Here is a 24,046-nt window from a genome sequence, read left to right as displayed (position 1 = left end):
GCATAGATTAAAGTAAATTATAATGATTTTGGGATAATTAATTTTATATACAATATATAGAAAATATGGTGTTATGCTGGTACACTCTTTTTATTTTTTTTTTTTAATTTTAGTATTTGGCAATCCAGAGCGACTTATCTCATTTATAGAAAGGAGCAGTTAATGGTTAAGGGCCTTCCTCAAGGGCCCAGCAGTGGTAACTTTGTGGTGTTGGGATTTGAACTCACAACCTTATAATCAGTAGTCCTGCATCACTGAGCTACCACCTTTACAGTGTAAGGGGTTGGAGGGGGGAGATTCCACCTGTTGGAATGTGTTCCACCTTCAGGGATTTATTTTAATTAATATTTTAATAATAAAATTAATTTTAAATAAGGAAATCCATTTAGAAAATCCCAACTATGTCTGGTTTGAGGTTGTAGCACTACATACATTATGGGGTGTGTATATTTATGCAGCATAAACAACTAGAGTCTGAAATTCAAGAGCATTCATTAAAATGCTGTTAGGTTGCATTTTTTTTATTATTAATTTAAGACAACAAAGTTCTTTACGAATTATACATTTGACAAAAAGTAGAATCTTTAAAAACAAGTTCCACACATTTGTGCTTAATGATGCATTAATGTTCAATTTAAGATTGAATTCAACAGCGTGTCATCTGAACATGTGTTTCGGTAAAAGAGATTAGGCTTATGGAAAATCTGGAAAAAGCAGTCAATATCACTAACTTTCTTTTTTTTAAATAGAGACCTAGAAATGGTGCAGAAATGGAAATATTTAAGAATCTAAAGGCTTTCTTAGTTTGTTTAAAATATTTCAGTATTCTAAAACCTATTTTCAATGTGTTCTTTTTTTTAGTACGATTTCAAACTCTAGAAAATCTTGTGGGTGAAATTCCCCTGAAATCAGCAGTTATCGAAGTACTCAAGCCAGTAAACACAGCAAGGTCAAATCCAATTAATCAAATCAATCATTTTGCACCATTTTACACCATGGTTGATGTGAAATTTTTCTGAAGCCACTTGTTCATATCTGTATGATGCCACGTTATTGGCTAGGTAGATAATGGCACGAATGAGTAGGTATGAAGGTATTCCTAATAAGGTTTTTGCTGAGTGTAAGCCTCAACCAAGGAGCCAACTCAATTACATGCAAAAAAGAAGGTTTTTTAATTGTACAAAATAACATCATTTTAAGGAAGCATAAAAGTTATTTAGCATAAATAAAACTTTTACGCTGCCGATTTGTCTCGTCACTCATCTTTGTGTGAATTTGAGCTCATTTTGAGGGCGCGCATGTCTCCACACGTGTTTTTGATGCTTTGAATAAAAATCCCAAAACTCACAAGACCTCAGTCTGGTCTGAAAATGGTTAGTCATACGTCTGTTTCACAAGGAGCTTATTTTTTGTGATCTTGGCTGTAATCTTGGTTTACTGACTCATCTGAATGAAAGAGCATAGTGGTCTCGAAGATTGCCAGCAGGGATTGAGCGTTTCTCTCAGACCCTGTTCAAAGCCAGAACTCTTCCCCACACAACAAGGCACTTTAGAGGAGGGCCACAGTGGCTCTGACTCACACGCAGTGACTCAAGAAAACCACTGAAATGAGCAGTCGGTGAAAAAGCTTGCAGTTTGCCGAAATGCTGAACTAAATCCAGTGATTTTTACTAGCATATATCACGCAAGGTGATTCGGGGAATTTAAAACACTGATATTGCTGCATTATAATGTAAATTTCTCCATTAGTTATCAGATTTCGTGGCTGGCGGTCATAATCAAGCGCACATTTTGCGGAACAGCTCGCAGCTTTAGCCACACATTATTACCAGCATGTTTATACAAAGTCATAACAGGCTATAATGACCTTCAGTCCTGAACACACCAGTGTGTGGCACTCCAGATAATTTGGACCTGCCACACACAGAGGCCCATTCTTATCATAACTATTTCCAAATTTTAAACACCTGTATTCAAACAAACCTTTAAGCTTAAAACTGAAATAAATGTGGTCTCACTCACAGGACTACAGAAGAATGTAAGTAGTAAATGATAATTTGTTTCTCTTGAGTGCAATACACTGACTTGAGTGTTTATTAAACAATTTTGCTCCATCAACAGATAAAAAAAAAAAAAAAAAAAAAAGCAACACACAATTGTCAAAACTCACTGTCGTATATTGTCTATATATCAGATCCATCCCGCTATTTTAGACATGTATGAATGGATGGATAGACAGACAGACAGGTAAAAATTTACCTTTTTAAGAAAAATATAAGGTAATTTTGAATTTGATGGTTGAAACACAAAAGTTGTGACAGGGCCATGTTCACCACTGTGTAGCATCCCCTCTTCTTTTAACAACAATCCTTATACATCTGGTAACTGAGGAGACCAGTTGTTGGATTTTAGGGAGAAGAACGTTGTCTGATTTAGGATTCTTGCTGCTCAACAGTTCTGGGTCTTTTTTGTCATATTTTTTATTTCATGCTTCACCAAACGTTTTTATAAATAAAATGTCTATACTATAGGCAGGCCAGTTTAGCACTAAGACTCTTCTACTATGAAGCCAAGTTGTTGTAAAAAAGACGTTGTCTGGATGGAAACACTTGTTGCTCTAAAACCTATATATATATATATATATATATATATATATATATATATATATATATATATATATATATATATATATATATATATATACAGTGAGGAAAATAAGTATTTGAACACCCTGCTATTTTGCAAGTTCTCCCACTTAGAAATCATGGAGGGGTCTGAAATTGTCATCGTAGGTGCATGTCCACTGTGAGAGACATAATCTGAAAAAAAAAAAATCCAGAAATCACAATATATGATTTTTTAACTATTTATTTGTATGATACAGCTGCAAATAAGTATTTGAACATCTGTTTATCAGCTAGAATTCTGACCCTCAAAGACCTGTTAGTCCGCCTTTAAAATGTCCACCTCCACTACATTTATTATCCTAAATTAGATGCACCTGTTTGAGGTCATTAGCTGCATAAAGACACCTGTCCACCCCATACAGTCAGTAAGAATCCAACTACTAACATGGCCAAGACCAAAGAGCTGTCCAAAGACACTAGAGACAAAATTGTACACCTCCACAAGGCTGGAAAGCGCTACGGGGAAATTGCCAAGCAGCTTGGTGAAAAAAGGTCCACTGTTGGAACAATCATTAGAAAATTGAAGAAGCTAAACATGACTGTCAATCTCCCTCGGACTGGGGCTCCATGCAAGATCTCACCTCGTGGGGTCTCAATGATCCTAAGGAAGGTGAGAAATCAGCCCAGAACTACACGGGAGGAGCTGGTCAATGACCTGAAAAGAGCTTTGACCCCCGTTTCCAAGGTTACTGTTGGTAATACACTAAGACGTCATGGTTTGAAATCATGCATGGCATGGAAGGTTCCCCTGCTAAAACCAGCACATGTCCAGGCACGTCTTAAGTTTGCCAATGACCATTTGGATGATCCAGAGGAGTCATGGGAGAAAGTCATGGTCAGATGAGACCAAAATAGAACTTTTGGATCATAATTCCACTAAACGTGTTTGGAGGTAGAAGAATGATGAGTACCATCCCAAGAACACCATCCCTACTGTAAAGCATGGGGGTGGTAGCATCATGCTTTGGGGGTGTTTTTCTGCACATGGGACAGGGCGACTGCACTGTATTAAGGAGAGGATGACCGGGGCCATGTATTGCGAGATTTTGGGGAACAACCTCCTTCACTCAGTTAGAGCATTGAAGATGGGTCAAGGCTGGGTCTTCCAACATGACAATGACCCGAAGCACACAGCCAGGATAACCAAGGAGTGGCTCTGTAAGAAGCATATCAAGGTTCTGGCGTGGCCTAGCCAGTCTCCAGACCTAAACCCAATAGAGAATCTTTGGAGGGAGCTCAAACTCCGTGTTTCTCAGCGGCAGGCCAGAAACCTGACTGATCTAGAAAAGATCTGTGTGGAGGAGTGGGCCAAAATCCCTCCTGCAGTGTGTGCAAACCTGGTGAAAAACTACAGGAAACGTTTGACCTCTGTAATTGCAAACAAAGGCTACTGTACCAAATATTAACATTGACTTTCTCAGGTGTTCAAATACTTATTTGCAGCTGTATCATACAAATAAATAGTTAAAAAATTATACATTGTGATTTCTGGATTTCTGGATTTCTGGATTTTTTTTTAGATTATGTCTCTCACAGTGGACATGCACCTACGATGACAATTTCAGACCCCTCCATGATTTCTAAGTGGGAGAATTTGCAAAATAGCAGGGTGTTCAAATACTTATTTTCCTCACTGCATGTATCTTTTAGCATTGATGGCACCTTTCCAGATGTGCAAGCTGCTCATTCCATAGGCACAAATGCACCCCCATACCATCAGAGATTCAGACTTTTGAGCTGAGCGCTGATATCCCAACCTTTTTTGAGAAGTGTTTGATTACAAGATTAAATGTTTTATTGTGAATAAATATGGATTTATAAGATTTTCATTTTTGTAGATTTGATTATTTTTTTTCTTTACAGTTTCCCAACTTCTTTGAATTTTTAGTTGTAGGTCGGTAGGTAGGTAGGTAGGTAGGTAGGTAGGTAGGTAGGTAGGTAGGTAGGTAGGTAGGTAGGTAGGTAGGTAGGTGGGTTGACAGATGGACGGATGGATGGACGGATAGATAGATAGATAGATAGATAGATAGATAGATAGATAGATAGATAGATAGATAGATAGATAGATAGATAGATAGATAGATAGATAGATAGATAGATAGATAGATAGATATGATATGATATGATATGATATGATAGATATGATATACTGTGTATGCAGTAACGCTGTAGAGGGATTTTATTTGGAAAACATTGTCCCTGAACTGAGTAAAGGAATTGCTGGTTCTACAAAAATGCCATAATAAGCATTGTGTGTCCTCCAACATCCTGTGTCAGGGACTTTCCATCCCTTGCAATTGTTCTATAATGCCAATCATGTTTAGAGGCACACATATTCAACCATATGCATTTCTTTCTTTTATTTATTTCTTATTACAAATGTATGTACGTATGACATTTATTTATACTATGTGTAGCAGCATAATATGTTTACAGCTGCGTATCTATTTTAATTACTATTCAATTTATTTATGCTTTTGTATAGTATTATGGATACAATAAATATGCAGGATAAAATGAAAATATAGAAATAAAGGTCAAATACAATAATGAAATGCCATACAATATATATATTAACAATTATTTTCATGTCAGAGGAATTAAGGAAGATTCATCTACACTGTATCATTAGATGTAAACTCGAGTATAAATAAATGTTTCATCACCATTTATTAATTAACTATCTGAATGCTAATACCTATCGCTGTACACACTGCCTTGATAAATACAAAATGTACATAGCTTATATATATATATATATATATATATATATATATATATACAGTGATTGGTATTAGATCTCATTCTTACTGTTGCATCTTAATGGACTTTTCAGGATTTGTCAGATATTAAACACATTAAAAAAGTTGCCTTATGGCTTTATAATTCAAGTGGAAACTTATAAGCACCGGTGCCTAAAACATTTTCATAATTGTGTTAATTCCCACCCATCACCCAGTACAGATTCACAGCCTTCTGAGACTATGAATCTAATGAATATGAGTTTTTCGGTTGATCCATTTATTTAACTTTACATACAGTATGTTGTGCAAAACACCATTTATTTATTTTATTACTTTTTAAACAATTAATTCAGTAAAAGTATCAAGCATCAGTTTCTATTTAAATGTCAACCACATTCATGTTATTTAATATGTTTTTGGGATGAAGTGCTAACTCTGTTTGACCTAAACTCAAGACCAAGTCAATAAGGCGATGGTCAATAGACATAAATACACAAAACTGTGCATCTGGCAGCCTCTGAGAATATCTGGGAACCAGGCATGTTTCATGTTTGTATTAACCTGCATAATGTATTCATGGCTAATGTTGGTGTGTGTGTGCAGCAATATAAAGAAAATAAACGTGCATCGGTTCAGTATGCATTTGAAATGGCCTGGGGCCTACCGTTCTTTCCAAACAGCCAGAGTAGAGTTAAAACACTGCCACTGGCTAGTTCCTTGTGTTGTTGCCAATATGAGGTCACTATCTGTGAGGTGTTAATGTTAGGCTAATCCAGCTAATACCACAAAATACCAACTGTCTGGAGACCTGAAATAAAGATTTACATTGAAGAAGCTTTTATGAAACAAAGAGTAATGGCCTTTCTGATAAGGAAACCCGAAGCTGTCATATTTATCTTGATGTGAAAACCGACAAAAAAACATGGATTTAAATAGGGCTGAGAAGGTTAGATATGAAATGTCCAAAATAGATAAAATGCACACGCACACACAGACACACAAACTTCTAACTAACTGATAAGTCTGTGTTTAGATTTATTGAACTATTTGGTGCTTAATATCTTTGGATCTTTGGCTTTTTAATCCTATAGAAAGTTGTTGTGGTGTACTCAGAAGTAGGGCACAGAGGGACAGTGGGGTGGTTGCCCATTACAGTTTCTTCTGTATTTAATTTCCAACTTTGTAAAAGTCAGGATGTGGCTTCAAATGAGACAAACCAAAACCTCTCCCCCTTTGCTTCGTCTCACACAATTAGCACTGCACAATTTGTCAATGAAAACAAACCTTCTGTTTTCAAGGAAATCAATGAAAACAAATGGTCCTTGAAAAAATACACAATGGCTCACAGCTTGCAAAACGTCCAGTGTAGTGTCGGTAGAGCCAAAACAATTTGGCAGTGTCAGAAGCACTCAGTGTGGTGACAGCATGAGGACTCTGGGGTCCAGCATTGTACTCCTGCTGGTTGGTTCCTGCTGGTTTTCCCACCCAGTCTCAGAAACAGGAAGTGCATTCAGCGAGTCAGTGCCTATATGTCATTTGTCTCAATGTTATAAGCCTCATTTAGTATCATCTTCATTTTCATAGCCAAAAGATAGCTGGCTAACTACATTTTCCACCTCGAATTAGCAATCTTTTTTGTCAATGTTATAGACATAATCAAATATGTCCATATGTTGACTGATCTAGAGCAGGTCAGTCTGTGAACTGGGAACGAACCAGTAGTTAAAAAGACTAGTTTACAAGTAGTAATTTCATGTTGAGAAGCTTCTTTGGCTTTTCCATATTGAAGTTTGGAAATACCAAGATGAACATTTTAAATCTAATGTTGTTTTAGTAAGTTTACTATTCCTTACCGTCTGACTGAAAAAAAACATCCATTATGTATAACGTGTAACTGAAGGAACGTTCCTCCTGAATCCTGAAGCCTTTTAACACCATTTACTTTTGCTTCTCCTCCAAGGACCATTGAGATGTTTGATAAGGTAGTCATAATAAATTGGGCCCACTCACCTTAAGGACAAACTGGATACAATATTGTATCTTCTTCTTCTTCTTTCGGCTGCTCCCATTAGGGGTCGCCACAGCGGATCATCCGTCTCCATACCACCCTGTCCTCTATATCTGCCTCTTTTACACCAACTACCTGCATGTCTTCCCTCACCACATCCATGAACCTCCTCCTTGGCCTTCCTCTTTTCCTCCTACCTGGTGGCTCCATCTTCAGCATTTTTCTACCAATATAATTCATGTCCCTCCTCTGCACATGTCCAAACCATCTCAATCTCGCCTCCCTCACCTTGTCACCAAAACATCCTACATGTGCTGTCCCTCTAATAAACTCATTTCTAATCTTGTCCATCCTCGTCACTCCCAACGAAAACCTCAACATCTTCAGCTCTGCTACCTCCAGCTCCACCTCCTGTTTTTTACTCAATGCCACTGTCTCTAATCCATACAACATCGCAGGTCTCACCACAGTCCTATAAACTTTCCCTTTCATTCTTGCAGATACTCTTCTATCACAAATCACTCCTGTCACTCTTCTCCACCCACTCCACCCTGCCTGCACTCTTTTCTTTACTTCCCTAACACACTCTCCATTACTTTGCACTGTTGACCCCAGGTACCTGAACTCCTCCACCTTCTCCACCTCTTCTCCCTGCAACCGCATCACTCCACTGCCCTCCCTCTCATTCACACACATGTACTCTGTCTTACTCCTACTGACTTTCATTCCCCTTCTCTCCAGCGCATATCTCCACCTCTCCAGGCTCTTCTCAACCTGCTCTCTACTCTCACCACAAATCACAATATCATCTGCAAACATCATAGTCCAGGGAGACTCCTGTCTGACCTCGTCCGTCAACCTGTCCATCACCACTGCAAACAGGAAAGGGCTCAGGGCCGATCCTTGATGCAGTCCAACCTTCACCCTGAACCAGTCTGTCGTACCTACTGCACACTTTACTGCCGTCACACTGTCCTCATACATGTCCTGCACCACCCTCACATACTTCTCTGACACACCTGACTTCCTCATACAATACCACAACTCCTCTCTCGGCACCCTGTCGTACGCTTTCTCTAAAATCCACAAATACACAATGCAGCTCCTTCTGTCCTTCTCTATACTTCTCCATCAACATCCTCAAAGCAAATAAGGCATCTGTGGTGCTCTTCCTCGGCATGAAACCATACTGTTGCTCACAGATGGTCACCTCTTCTCTCAGCCTGGCTTCCACTACTCTTTCCCATAACTTCATGGTGTGACTGATCAACTTAATTCCCCTGTAGTTACTGCAGGTCTGCACATCTCCCTTATGCTTAAAGATCGGTACCAGCACACTCCTTCTCCATTCCTCAGGCATCCTCTCCCCTTCCAGAATCCTGTTAAACAATCTGGTTAAAAACTCCACTGCCATCTCTCCTAAACATCTCCACGCTTCTACCGGTATGTCATCTGGTCCAACCGACTTTCCATTCTTCATCCTCTTAATCGCTGCTCTCACTTCCTCCTTACTAATCCTATCTACATCCTGCTTCACCAACTCCACATCCTCCAACCTTCTCTCTCTCTGATTTTCCTCATTCATCAGCTGCTCAAAATACTCCCTCCATCTTCTCAACACACTCTCTTCACTAGTCAACACATTTCCCTCTCCATCCTTTATTGCTCTAACTTGCAGTACATCCTTCCCAGCTCGGTCCCTCTGCCTGACCAATCGGTATAAATCCTTTTCTCCTTCCTTAGTGTCCAACCTCTTATACAGCTCCTCATATGCCTTTTCCTTGGCTTTTGCCACATCCCTTTTAACCTGCTGCCGCATCTCCTTGTACTCCTGCCTACTCTTCTCATCACTCTGTCGATCCCACTTCTGTTTTGCCAATCTCTTTCCCCTAATGCTCTCCTGCACTTCCTCATTCCACCACCACGTCTCCTTGTCTTGCTTTCTATTTCCAGATGTCACACCAAGTACTTTTCTAGCTGCCTCCCTCATCACTCCTGCAGTAGTTGCCCAATCATCCGGCACCTCTTCACCACCACCAAGCCCCTGTCTGACCTCTTCCCTGAACCTCACACTACACTCTTCCTCCTTCAGTTTCCACCATCTTATTCTTCTTTCAAACCTTACTTTCCTCCTCTTCTTCTTCGCCTCCAAAACCATCCTACAGACCACCATCCGATGCTGTCTAGCTACACTGTCCCCCGCCAACACCTTACAGTCTCCAATCTCCTTCAGGTTGCATCTCCTACACAGAACATAATCCACCTGTGTGCACCTTCCTCCACTCTTATACGTCACCCTATGATCCTCCTTCTTCTTAAAATACGTGTTCACCACTGCCATTTCCATCCTTTTAGCAAAATCTACCACCATCTGCCCTTCCACATTCCTCTCCTTAAAACCATACCTACCCATCACCTCCTCATCACCTCTGTTCCCTTCACCTACATGCCCATTAAAGTCTGCCCCAATCACCAATCGTTCTTTCCTAGGTACACCATCTACCACTTCATCTAATTCACTCCAGAATCTTTCTTTCTCCTCCATCTCACAGCCAACTTGTGGAGCATAGGCACTGATGACATTTATCATCATCCCTTCAACTTCCACCTTCACGATCATCACCCTATCAGAAACTCTCTTCACCTCAACTACACTCTTACTGTATGCTTCTTTCAGAATCACCCCTACACCATTTCTCTTCCCATCCACACCATGGTAAAACAGTTTAAACCCACCTCCAATGTTCCTGGCCTTACTCCCTTTCCACTTGGTCTCCTGAACACACAACACATCTACCTTTCTCCTCTCCATCATATCAGCTATCTCTCTCCCTTTACCCGTCATAGTACCAACATTTAAAGTACCAACCCGAACCTCTACTCTCCTACACTGCTCCTTTTCCTGCCGTCTCTGTAGACGCCTTCCTCCTCTCCTTCTTCTCCTTCGGCCAACAGTAGCCCAATTTCCACCGGTACCCTGTCGGCTAACGATACCTGTGGCGGTCGTTGTTAACCCGGGCCTCGACCGATCCGGTATGAAATTCTCATTTGTGATCCGCATATTTGATTTGGCACATGTTTTACGCTGGATGCCCTTCCTAACGCAACCCTCCCCATTTACCCGGGCTTGGGACCGGCACTAAGAGTACACTGGCTTGTGCCCCCCTAATGGCTGGGTTAGGATACAATATTGTATACTTGTCTCTAATAAGACAGGGCTGTATGTCCCTGTAGTTGAATTCTCATATGAAGATCTTGTGATCTCTTTGGGCAATTCTCAGGCACTGTGGATTAGTGCAAGTGTAGTTATGAACAACTAGTACACTATAAGGCTAGGGACACCTGACTTTCCCAGTCGTTTGTGGTTCTTCCCCAAGCTGTTACTGCAAATTTGGATGTATACTATTGTATAGCATGTCTTTGGATGTGGTAGCAGTAAATTTTCTCTTTACATAAACTAGTACTGTAGACCCAAACCTGTTCCAGCATGACAATGCACTAGGTACAAAGCAAGCTCCATAAACATATAGTTTACATGTGTTGTTGGCTGACCTCAACCCTATTGAACACTTTTTATATGATTTGCAATGCTGACTGCACCCCAGGCCTCCTCACCCTACATCAGTACCTGTACCATATCAATGAATGACCACAAATCTCTACAAACACATTCCAAAAACTAGTGGAACATTTCCCAAAAAAGTGGAGACAAATGGAGACTAAATGTGGAATGAGATGTTGAAAAAAACGCATAAAAACCAGGACAGGTGTCAACAAACCTTTGCCTATAAAGCATATCTGTCCCGTCTTATAATGAGCACCTGATTTGGTAATGCAGGATACTGCTCTACATCATCTGGAGGATTCTATTCCATGACAATGAATGTGTGAGTTAACCACTCAAATGGTTGTTCAGTCTCTTGTCATTTCAAGATTAGATACTGCAAGTCAACCTAGCAATTTTAAACCCCTTTAACTGATAAGAATGCAGCCACATGATTTGTTGTTTGGTCAGTCTTTCATTGTCTACCTGTAGTTGCTCAGATCAAATTTAAAAGACTAAAGCATGCCTACTGAGCCAAAAAATGGACACCCGGAGTTCTCTCTAGCTCAGCTCAACCTACCATCCCTCAAGGTACAAGGAAGACAAGCATCATGACTCTATCTATATCCTGGCACTCACCTTCTCCTAGCTGCCTGAATAACTGAGTCACTGTCTGTCTTCAAAAGAAGACTAAGGACCTACTTCTTTACCAAGCACACAACTGAACAGTAAATCATGAAAGAAATGGGGGAATAAAAACAACAACACAGACATTGTTGCTGTACCAACGCACTGTTATACTATCGCTTCTCAAACAACTAGATAGAATTCTTAGACGGTGAAATATTTGTACTATGAAGATATCTTTTTGATAAAGGCTCTAAAGCACTTCTGTAAGTCGCCCTGGATAACACTGTCTGCCAAATGCCGTAAAAGTGAATGTGAATGATGGCTGTTGTAAATTTTTGATATCCAGTTCGTATGTGACTGTTTAACAGTGTAGTCTGAAATTTTCACTACACAGTCCAATTCAGTAATTAAGTCTGTCTTGATCAGATGAAATTAGTAAAGTCATTGTATGTTTACATTTTCTGGTTTTAATTACAGTAGAACCTGAGTGAAATAACAATACAGTGCTTTTTATTCAGACTAGCAATATACAGATAAGATTTTTTTACTTGTTCTGCATGCCTAACAACATTTGGACAACAAGTGTCTTATGGCCTGTTGTTAAACATTGTTGCTATGTCAAATGCTACAAGTGTAGTAAATCAGAACTAGAATCAGCAGGCCTTGTTATTGTCCTCAGGGGATTCTGTAGCACTCTGCATGATCTCAGTACTTTAATATGCACTGTTTTGGTGCCGTTTCTGCCACGTGTAATTACTTTGTACTGTAATAAGGGTTTTGATTTAGGCCTTTCAGCAGTCTGTTGTTTGTCTGTGAGCATCCGATGCACTCGCTCACTCATTTGCTCTGCTTTATTTTTTGCTGCAGCATGTCTGTTCCGGTACAACGTGCTGTCTTTTGTCTACCTCATCTACCTCCTGCTCATCCCGCTGTTTGCAGAGCCGACAAAGGCAACAATGCAAGGTGAGAATCTCGCAAAACAGGCATTGCATTTACAGGTCGTCCCAGACTTACAACCGAAATACGTTCCTATGACCCCATCGTAACTTGAAATTCTGATATTGTAACAAATTACAGTAGTAAAACAGAGCAATTAATAGTACCATTTTATATAAACTATAAAGTATACAGTGAGGAAAATAAGTATTTGAACACCCTGCTATTTTGCAAGTTCTCCCACTTAGAAATCATGAAGGGGTCTGAAATTGTCTTCGTAGGTGCATGTCCACTGTGAGAGACATAATCTAAAAAAGAAATCCAGAAATCACAATGTATGATTTTTTAACTATTTATTTGTATGATACAGCTGCAAATAAGTATTTGAACACCTGAGAAAGTTAATGTTAATATTTGGTACAGTAGCCTTTGTTTGCAATTACAGAGGTCAAACGTTTCCTGTAGTTTTTCACCAGGTCTGCACACACTGCAGGAGGGATTTTGGCCCACTCCTCCACACAGATCTTTTCTAGATCAGTCAGGTTTCTGGCCTGTCGCTGAGAAACACGGAGTTTGAGCTCCCTCCAAAGATTCTCTATTGGGTTTAGGTCTGGAGACTGGCTATGCCACGCCAGAACCTTGATATGCTTCTTACAGAGTCACTCCTTGGTTATCCTGGCTGTGTGCTTCGGGTCATTGTCATGTTGGAAGACCCAGCCTCGACCCATCTTCAATGCTCTAACTGAGGGAAGGAGGTTGTTCCCCAAAACATGGCCCCGGTCATCCTCTCCTTAATACAGTGCAGTCGCATGATGCTACCACCCCCATGCTTCACAGTAGGGATGGTGTTCTTGGGATGGTACTCATCATTCTTCTTCCTCCAAACACGTTTAGTGTAATTATGACCCAAAAGTTCTATGTTGGTCTCATCTGACCACATGACTTTCTCCCATGACTCCTCTGGATCATCCAAATGGTCATTGGCAAACTTAAGACGTGCCTAGACATGTGCTGGTTTAAGCAGGGAAACCTTCTAGTGTTTTTGGACAGCTCTTTGGTCTTGGCCATGTTAGTAGTTGGATTCTTACTGATTGTATGGGGTGGACAGGTGTCTTTATGCAGCTAACGATCTCAAACAGGTGCATCTAATTTAGGATAATAAATGTAGTGGAGGTGGACATTTTAAAGGCAGACTAACAGGTCTTTGAGGGTCAGAATTCTAGCTGATAGACAGGTGTTCAAATACTTATTTGCAGCTGTATCATACAAATAAATAGTTTAAAAATCATATATTGTGATTTCTGATATTTCTTTTTTAGATTATGTCTCTCACAGTGGACATGCACCTACGATGACAATTTTAGACCCCTCCATGATTTCTAAGTGGGAGAACTTGCAAAATAGCATGGTGTTCAAATACTTATTTTCCTCACTGTATATGTATGTAACAGCGGGCACATAGACCAGTGCCGGTTTGCTAATGGTGGAGCATACGCTGCTATACTTACCTGCCGTTTAAAATTAAAAGTATTTTTACTATATTGTCATATCTCCATCATCATCGTAAGTTAAAAAAAATCATAAGTCGAACCATCGTAACTCGGGAACCATCTGTATTTCATATATTTCATTGATGATGGAAAAACAGCAGGCACATACAGTGAGGAAAATAAGTATTTGAACACCCTGCTATTTTGCAAGTTCTCCCATTTAGAAATCATGGAGGGGTCTGAAATTATCATCGTAGGTGCATGTCCACTGCGAGAGACATGATCTAAAAAAATAAAAATCCAGAAATCACAATGTATGATTTTTAAACTATTTATTTGTATGATACAGCTGCAAATAAGTATTTGAACACCTGAGAAAGTCAATGTTAATATTTTGTACAGTAGCCTTTGTTTGCAATTACAGAGGTCAAACATTTCCTGTAGTTTTTCACCAGGTTTGCACACACTGCAGGAGGGATTTTGGCCCACTCCTCCACACAGATCTTCTCTAGATCAGTCAGGTTTCTGGCCTGCCGCTGAGAAACACGGAGTTTGAGCTCCCTCCAAAGATTCTCTATTGGGTTTAGGTCTGGAGACTGGCTAGGCCACACCAGAACCTTGATATGCTTCTTACAGAGCCACTCCTTGGTTATCCTGGGTGTGTGCTTCGGGTCATTGTCATGTTGGAAGACCCAGCCTTCACCCATCTTCAATGCTCTAACTGAGTGAAGGAGGTTGTTCCCCAAAATCTCGCAATACATGGCCCCGGTCATCCTCTCCTTAATACAGTGCAGTCGCCCTGTCCTATGTGCAGAAAAACACCCCCAAAGCATGATGCTACCACCCCCATGCTTCACAGTAGGGATGGTGTTCTTGGGATGGTACTCATCATTCTTCTTCCTCCAAACACGTTTAGTGTAATTATGACCCAAAAGTTCTATTTTGGTCTCATCTGACCACATGACTTTCTCCCATGACTCCTCTGGATCATCCAAATGGTCATTGGCAAACTTAAGACGTGCCAGGACATGTGCTGGTTTAAGCAGGGGAACCTTCCGTGCCATGCATGATTTCAAACCATGACGTCTTAGTGTATTACCAACAGTAACCTTGGAAACGGTGGTCCCAGCTCTTTTCAGGTCATTGACCAGCTCCTTCCGTGCAGTTCTGGGCTGATTTCTCAACTTCCTTAGGATCATTGAGACCCCACGAGGTGAGATCTTGCATGGAGCCCCAGTCCGAGGGAGATTGACAGTCATGTTTAGCTTCTTCCATTTTCTAATGATTGCTCCAACAGTGGACCTTTTTTCACCAAGCTGCTTGTCAATTTCCCCGTAGCCCTTTCCAGCCTTGTGGATGTGTACAATTTTGTCTCTAGTGTCTTTGGACAGCTCTTTGGTCTTGGCCATGTTAGTAGTTGGATTCTTACTGATTGTATGGGGTGGACAGGTGTCTTTATGCAGCTAACGACCTCAAACAGGTTCATCTAATTTAGGATAATAAATGTAGTGGAGGTGGACATTTTAAAGGCAGACTAACAAGGTCTTTGAGGGTCAGAATTCTAGCTGATAGACAGGTCTTCAAATACTTATTTGCAGCTGTATCATACAAATAAATAGTTTTAAAATCATACATTGTGATTTTTGGATTTTTTTTTTTAGATTATGTCTCTCATAGTGGACATGCACCTACGATGACAATTTCAGACCCCTCCATGATTTCTAAGTAGGAGAACTTGCAAAATAGCAGGGTGTTCAAATACTTATTTTCCTAACTGTAATACACATTGGAAGTGCACATTAGCTGCTAAATAGGGTTCCTAAATAGAGCTGATGTACTAATAGTACAGTAGTATGTGGTTTGGAACACCAAACTAACAAATAAATCCATATGTGGCTTTTAAAGACGTCACTCCAATAATGCAGAAGAGAATAAAACCACTATTGTTCTAGGTGACAGAGCAAAACCTCATTCGAACCTAGTTCTCTAACATTGGCTGTTTTGTGCTTTATTGCAATCCTGCAGCGTAGACTGGGTGAAATCCTGATTCAAATGCACAGTGTTGCTGTATTTGTTATGCAAGAGATGAACTAAGCATAGAGCTTATACTGTAAATAGATACAAATAGATAAGTGGAGATAATCAAGCTAAGCACAGGGAGGAGAACCTGTTATGGGTCCATCAGTGTGCTACTTGTTTGTGAAGCAAGTTTATGAGCAGCCCACTAGACTACTTGACCTTAAGGTTGATTATCATGATCAATCTGGCTCTAAGACAATTGAAAACAAAGGACTTCTCTGTTATGATGCTTGCAACTCTGTGTACCGGAAATCTGGGTATGTGTTTTCGGTTGTACTTATTTCAGGTGTGGTGACGCAGGATATAGCTGAGCTGGCGTATGTTGTTTGTGTTCAAAGCTTCCTGCCAATTCCAACCCAACAGCTCTGAGAAGAAACTCTAAGCAGCTCAGAAGCATCCCATTCTTTACTGAACAATGCTTTTGATTAAAAAAAACCCTATAGAGCTATAATATGACTATTTAATGTGAAGTTTGAGGCTATTTGAGCTTTTCAAGACTTGATTAAGAAAAAAATATATGACTGGCTCTACAATTTCTTAGGTCCACCGGTTGCATGAATAGTTCTGCATTTAAGCATTTATTACTGCACACCTCAACAATGGAACTACAATTAATGGACATTCTGTGCCACCCAGATGAGGATAGGTTCCCTTTTACCTCTGGTTCCTTTCAAGGTTTCTTCCTCATACCATCTCAGGTAGTTTTTCCTTTCTATTGTCGCCACTGGGTTGCTCAGCAGGGATTTACAATTATAAGAAACTAACTTATAGGCAATGCATTTACACATTATTTTATACAACCTTATAAACTGCTTTATCTGAGTAAAGCTTCTTTAAGACTTTTATACTTCAAGGCTCTTCTCTGTTCTGGCAATGGTAGAGTGGAATGGACTTCCCCTAGATGTCTGTACAGCAGAGTCCCTTCAAGCGACGGTTGAAGGCCTACCTCTTCCTAAACCACTTAAATGAGCACTTTCCAAGTTTGCTTTGTAGAATTCAAGAGTTATATTTATATTAAGTTTGTAATCTAGCGTACCAGTGTAGATTTATTCATTGCTAGAGGCTCAAAGCACTTTTGTACGTCGCTCTGGACAAGGTTCGTCTGCTAAATGCAGCGAATGTAAATGTAAAAGACAATATCCATTGTAAAATGTGCTATACAAATAAAAATGTATTGAATTGAACTGAAGGACTGTATAAACAATCCACCAAAAAAAAGAACATTTATAATTTTTTAGGACAAATCAGTTCAGCAGAACATCAATAAAATGCTATGGAAAAATATCAGGATGTAATTTTAAACCAGGACACAAAGGTGCATTTCTATCACTAGATGTGCATGAATGTTCTTTTAGAGGTACAAACAAGAAGGTACACGAATGTACCAATGTAAGGTACAAAGCATTTGTACATTTTTCTGTTACATTCCTGTACCTTGTTTTTTCTGTGTGCAGTGAGGCACAGGTAGGAACTAAGTAGGCAAATATCAGAGCAAGTGCAAACCTTTTACACAAAAATATGAAATATATTTAGAACAATATTTAAAATTTTCCACTCATTCATTATAGCAGCTGTTGTGCAGTAATTTGTGTATAGATTAGCCTGATCAACACAGTTTGGCCCTATGTGCTATAAATTTCATGAGTAATGGTAAACAGTAAATTGAAGGAAGTGATTGTCCGAATTAAGGCACTGTCCATTTATGACATCTGTGGGTTGCTATCACGAAACCCATAAACCAGGGAGTGTTTCTAATTTTAATTCTCTGGGGAACTGAGTTGCAGTTTCCAGGACTGAGCCAAACCTAATTGCTTGCTGTAAAAAACCTCTGAATTATGACTTCTCAGGGAGAATGGGAGCCCAGAGATGGGATAATGCATGCGTATGTGTAATGTGACGTTTGGCATGGTGTAATCCCAGGGCAATTTGTAAGCATTTAGAAATAACCAAGACATCTGATTATAAATCTGTACCAGAATTTATGAAGCCAAAATATATTGTAGCGCATTATAAATATTGCGTTGTACAAGTAAATATCGCAGGCCCATGCAGCTCAGTTATTGGGGCATCCATGTACATTTAAAAAAAAAAATTAAGTACCAGTCAAAGGCTTAGTTTTTTTATGTATTTATTTATTTTTTATTGAAGTGAGACACCTTTCACACCCAAAGTGCACTGAACATAGAAGCAACAGGCAGTGAAAGCTCCACTGAGTGATCTGTGTGAGGGGGAGGAGAGTCTGAGCAGGAAAGGAATGCAGTGTGTGTGTGTGTGTGTGTGTGTGTGTGTGTGTGTGTGTGTGTGTGTGTGTGTGTGTGTATGCGTGTGTGTATACGCTTTGCTTTTACCCCAAACACCCCCACACATGTGTCATCAGTTCACTACTTTAACCATTACTTCATCACGGCCATCGGTTGAACCCCAGGCCACATCAGCACACTGCAAGCTGGACTCTACGTGAACCTAGCTTCATACAGAAACGGTTCCTCACCTTATTTCTTTATTTAATTTTCATGAATAATACAAACCTTTTTCATTCTTGCATGCTATCCTCCTCTAGTACAAGACAGTCACATTTTTGTGTCGATTCAGAACCCGTCACCATTTATTTTTCTCTAATCTTTATCTTATTTCATAATTCATACTAGGCTTAATCCCTGCACAAATTTTGGACCACAATCACTTTGTTTCATCCTTTTTTTGTCATTCATCTGATCTAGTAACCACAATATCCTGCTCTGGGTCACAGTGACTCCAGAGCTTACCCTGGGAACAATGGGCTGAAATACACTCTGGATAGGATGCTAATAAATTGTAGGGCACAACACAAATGCACAAACACAAACACACACACACACACATACATACATACATACATGCACATGAGGGAAATATAGTGTAGCCAGTTTGCCTCTTGTATGTGTTTGAAACAAAACTGGAGAGCTTGGAGAAAACTTGGACAGAACATTTGAAAATCTACACAGACGGTGCCTTGAGATCAAGACTCTGGGGAGCAATAGAACATGGCACGTTTCTATTTTCCTAATGTTGCTATGGTATATAATGAGAGGGACATAATTAGCATCGTTATTGAAATAACATAAATGGCCGGTGGTACACATAACACAAATATATGGTAATTTAAACTCTTATCTAGTTTGTCCTCAGAATCTTTCTTCATCAGTGTTCAGTGACACATGATTTGTAGGGGCAAACTGCATTAATCAATTAGGGCACGTCACAAAAAGCAGGCTTCAGACAAATTAAAAGAAGCCAGCACTTTTTTTGAGACTGACGTTTGCTGTTTATTTCTGACACATTTCTAAGGCTTGTAGGATCTTGTAGCATGGTAGATTCCAGCCTGAGGAAATCACTGCAGTCATCCACAGAATACGATAGAACATCTGCGGTTCTAGGTACTGAGGTCTGAGGTACAACCCTCTGTATCTTTATTTACTGCACCTCTAATTTGCAAAGTGCATTCTTTATAAATATATTATAAATTGGATCTATATATATATATGAGTTCATCTTTCACATTTACTGAAATTGGTCATTATTGTACTACATAATACTACTCTGTGTGATATGTATTGATAAGTATTGACCCAAACTGTTCAATAGAGACTTGCAATGTAAACTTCCTTTGACAATTATGTTTTTTTCAGTCAGATCTAAACGTCTTGATGATTTCTCTACATATTTCCAATAGCAAGTGACTTACATCTTTAAGTACAACACTCTCAGGCCATTGTTCTGTAAGTTCCCTCCAGGTTTTCTTGTATCAGTTTCACAAAAATATCAAGGAAATCATCAATTTCCTCATCCTTTCATTCAATACAGTCACTGCTGCTGTGATTTTGTAGTGCAGCTGATACTGAATGATTACTGTCCGGAAAAATCCACAGGATTTCCAGTCAGAACGTTTTCATTCATGACACGTGGGCACATATGTATATCATATGTCTATCTTAATTAGAAAAGCATATGTTTGATATTTTTTTTTTTTACTTATTCATTCATTCCTGAAAAGATCAGTTCTCTGACACATTTAAAAAAAAAAAAAAAGAAAAATGGTGATGTACAGTTAAAGAGACGTAATAAAATGACATATATGGCTTGGTAAACATAAACACTGCTGATATTTCAGTACCTTCTGTGAAGCTTGCATTGACCAATCAGCAATTTTTAATAGGCCACACTCCTCCACAGGAGCTCCTGGTCCCCAAATGTACCTGCTTTGAAGCAAGAACTGAAAAAAACAGCCGTGGTTAGAGGAAATGAAATCAGCTCAGAGTTTGTGAAAAATCACCTAGGCTTCTGGAAAGGTTTTTACAGTTTGTCACCTACTCTTGAGTGCTAGTTTTGGCCCAATTCCTGGTTGTTCTCTGAAGACCAGAATAGGTATGGACAGGACTGAGATTTTGCACAGTCAAAAAGATGTTAAAAGCTGATATCAGCTCATTTGACAGTGATTCAATGAGTTTTGATTGCATGAGAAATTAAGAAGCAGAGTTGGTGAGATTATTAAAATTGTGTATTATTTTAATTATTTACCAATATTTTTTTTAAACTTATCACATCCAGTATTCAAATTGCACATTATGCACTGACTACATACCTCCTGTATGAGTGAATATCCAACAAAATGTAAAAAAAAAAATACAATAGCATTAATATAATAGCTAATGAATAGCACTTTAAACAATGGACATTTTTTCAAAGAAGCTTTACAGAAAAAAATAGAATTCAGATATACTGAATGTTAATTCATTGTAGCTCCAACATTGTTGAGTTTATTAACTGTTCACTTATGATAGCTTAAATTTAAAACGGCTCTAAGTCATTGGTGCAGACTGTTTATATTAATTACAGTCTAAATCTATCCTCATTGTTCCTGAGTTCAACACTCCACAATAGGCTGTTCATGTGAAACCTCCTCAGCTGCACCAAGTGAACTCCAAAAGAGAACTCTATCCAGAGGGTGGGCATCAGGGTGAATCAGGCAGGACCGAAAATGAGAAAGGGGCTGGATCACTTCAGGACACCAGGAGCATGTGTAGCTTGACAGAGAAAGTTTTAGGAAAAATTGTTAAGTTCTTAAGTTTAAATCCCAGAACAGCCTTGGTTGGGTCTCTAAATTTTTTTTAACTTAGGGGGGCTGTGTAATGAACAATGCTTCTTTCTTAACTTCCTTCTTAATTATGAGTACTTTTTTCCATCAGGGTTTGGCTATGTTTATTTTGATTAATGGGTTCCTACACATTATGCGAATCCGCTATTTGCCTATAATAGAAGTGGTAGCTCAGTGGCTATGATGTTTGAAATCTGTTTAGAAGATTACAAGTATAAATCCCAGTAATACCAAGCTGCCACTGTTGGGCCCATGAGCAAGGCATTGAACCCTTAAATGCTCAGTTAATTAAAAAATCTCTGATAAATTAAAAGTCACTTTAGATGCAATAAATGTAAATGTGTAATGATAATGATGCTTGTGGGATCTATCAGTTGCTTAATTTTAACACAGCGATGCAGCAGAACTTTAGTACCTTTTTATGTCCAGTGTTTTACATTCTTTTAACTCCTGTATGTGTGTACATTTTGCTAAAATGGCTTAGCTCATAAGCTTTTAAATCTTTTTCACTAAAACTACTGTCAGTGCCTTCATAGTTATCACCTCATAGATTACAAACTAGTTTAGTTTCTTCTCAAATTCAGAGCAGTTGTAGAGTTAGAGTTATATTAATATCATATAGTTGTATTTTTTTTCTGGATCTTTGGGCCCAGGCAACTGGTTTGCACTACTTTTATTGTTTTAATTGGATTAGATTTAACTTTTTTTTGTCATTGGGCAGAATACAAGTACAGGGCCAATGAAATGCAGTTTAGCATCTACCCAGAAGTGCAAGTAGCAGTAATACTGTATATATAAATAAATAAATCGAATATATATAAATATACAAACACCGACCAGGCATAACATTATTACATTATAACATTATGACTGATGAAGTGAAAAACACTGATTATCTTTATGTTAGTGATTATATTATGTTAGTGGGTGGGATATATTTAGCAGTAAGTGAACATTTTGTCCTCAAAGTTGATGTGATAAAAGCAGGAAAAATAGGCAAGTGTAAGGATTTGAGCGAGTTTGACAAGGGCCAAATTGTGATGGCTAAACGACTGGGTCAGAGCATTTTCAAAACTGCAGCTCTTGTGGAATGTTCTTGGTCTGCAGTGCTCAGTATCTATCAAAAGTGGTTTGAGAAATGAACAATGGTGAACCGGCGACAGGGTCATCCAACAGACGAGCTCCTGTAGCTCACATCGCTGAAGAAGTTAATGCTGTTAATGCTGTTAATGTTTGATGGGTCAGAACTGTTTTGCCAGGAAAAAGGTTAACCAACACCATATTAGGCATATAATGTGGTAATAATGTTATGCCTGATCAGTGGCCATAATGTTGTTATGCCAGATCAGTGTATGTCTATACAATGAACATATTATTAGAGTGCAAAGTATAGGCACAGGTGCAGAGACCAGCTCAGTGCTGTTGTCTAAGAATACGGTACAAGGACTTAAGATAATTAAAAAAAGCTTATATAAATAAAAAGTCACTGCCAAACTCCATAAAAGAAAATGTGTAATGATAAATGATGCCAGTGGGATCTATCTGTTGTTAAATTTCAACCCAGCAAGGTTCCTTTCTACAAGGTGCATTATATATTATGAATAACACAGAACAATGTCCAAATGTGAAGGCCATTATTTGAAAAGAGGTATGTGTACTGTATATATGATGACCGGTGACCATAACAGTGCAAAAAGCCAACATGAGGTAGAATATTGTAATTTGTGCAGTAGAGGCAGTAAGAGTATTGTAGGAAGCAAATGTAAGTGTACAATATTTTCATTAGCATGATAATAAACGTACGTGGAAATGCTGAGTGAAAGACTTTAGCTTCCTATGTTTTTAGCCGCTAACAGGAAAACCTTGCGCCTATTAGTTGGAGAAGTAAAATGTGTTACAGCAGTAGTAATGTTCTCCTTTGATGTCTGATCAACAGATAACTTCTCACTTCTCACATGAATAGTAGAAATACAGTAGCAACAAAGAAGCCAGCACCATCACTATATATCACAATTATTACAATTATATAAGCGTTCTAATGTGTTTAAGGAAATAGTTCTCCTGAGTTGTTTGTCAAGTCAACTTAAAGAAAGCCAGATTTAATTTTGACATCTATATGCAACATGCATTAAACATTTTATCTGTGTTTGGATAATAATACTAATTGTAGGTTTATTATTATCATGCACTCGTTCTATCTTTAGTAAACATAACCTTACATCATATTTTACAACTCCCAGGTTTAATATGTTAACAGAGTCCAGGAGACATGTGAGCAGAGATCTGCTGATCTTTTTTTTCCCCCCTTTGGAAGGTGTGGAGCAGTAGATTTATTTATTTCTTACCATAAGAGCCTGTGGCTTTGTTCAGCTTGTGGCGCCTCAGTGTGTGTGTGTGTGTGTGTGTGTGTGTGTGTGTGTGTGTGTGTTTGTTTGGTTAAGACCCCTCGCTAGAGCAGGAAAGGGGAGAGACAGTCTCTGTTGGTGCACCTTAGCCGGCCATTACGTCACCGCTACCAGATGTGGGCTATTAATTATAACGCCATAACTCCTGAGGCGAAATTGTTACAAGGTGATGATATGTGCTACGTACAGTTGAGAGAAAATTACAGGATTTGTATTTCTTGATCAGTTAAAGATCCAAAACTTTTGTGATAATTTTATAAAACTGAAGGTATATGTAAAAAAGATTTATATCTCAGATCATGTCATCTCAAAGCAGTAAAGGTTCTTGTAATTGACATGCCGGATACACAACGCTGAAAATCGACCTTAAATCTCTAAAACATCGACCT

The 24,046-nt window shown here is 39.0% G+C and overlaps 1 protein-coding gene across 3 annotated transcripts in view; it reads left to right on the top strand.

The window, feature by feature from the left end:
• Positions 1-24,046, top strand: part of piezo2a (piezo-type mechanosensitive ion channel component 2a) — a 153,855-nt gene that overhangs the window by 13,800 nt on the left and 116,009 nt on the right. For all 3 annotated transcript variants that reach the window (XM_083543206.1, XM_083543207.1, XM_083543205.1), the window contains exon 2: positions 12,481-12,576. In XM_083543206.1, coding sequence (XP_083399332.1) covers positions 12,481-12,576 — 96 coding nt within the window. The remainder of the gene's footprint in view (positions 1-12,480; positions 12,577-24,046) is intronic.

This window comes from Silurus aristotelis (genome assembly GCF_946808225.1).
Source record: "Silurus aristotelis genome assembly, chromosome: 1".
Lineage (NCBI taxonomy): Eukaryota > Metazoa > Chordata > Actinopteri > Siluriformes > Siluridae > Silurus > Silurus aristotelis.
This window is presented reverse-complemented; position numbering and strand designations above follow the sequence as displayed.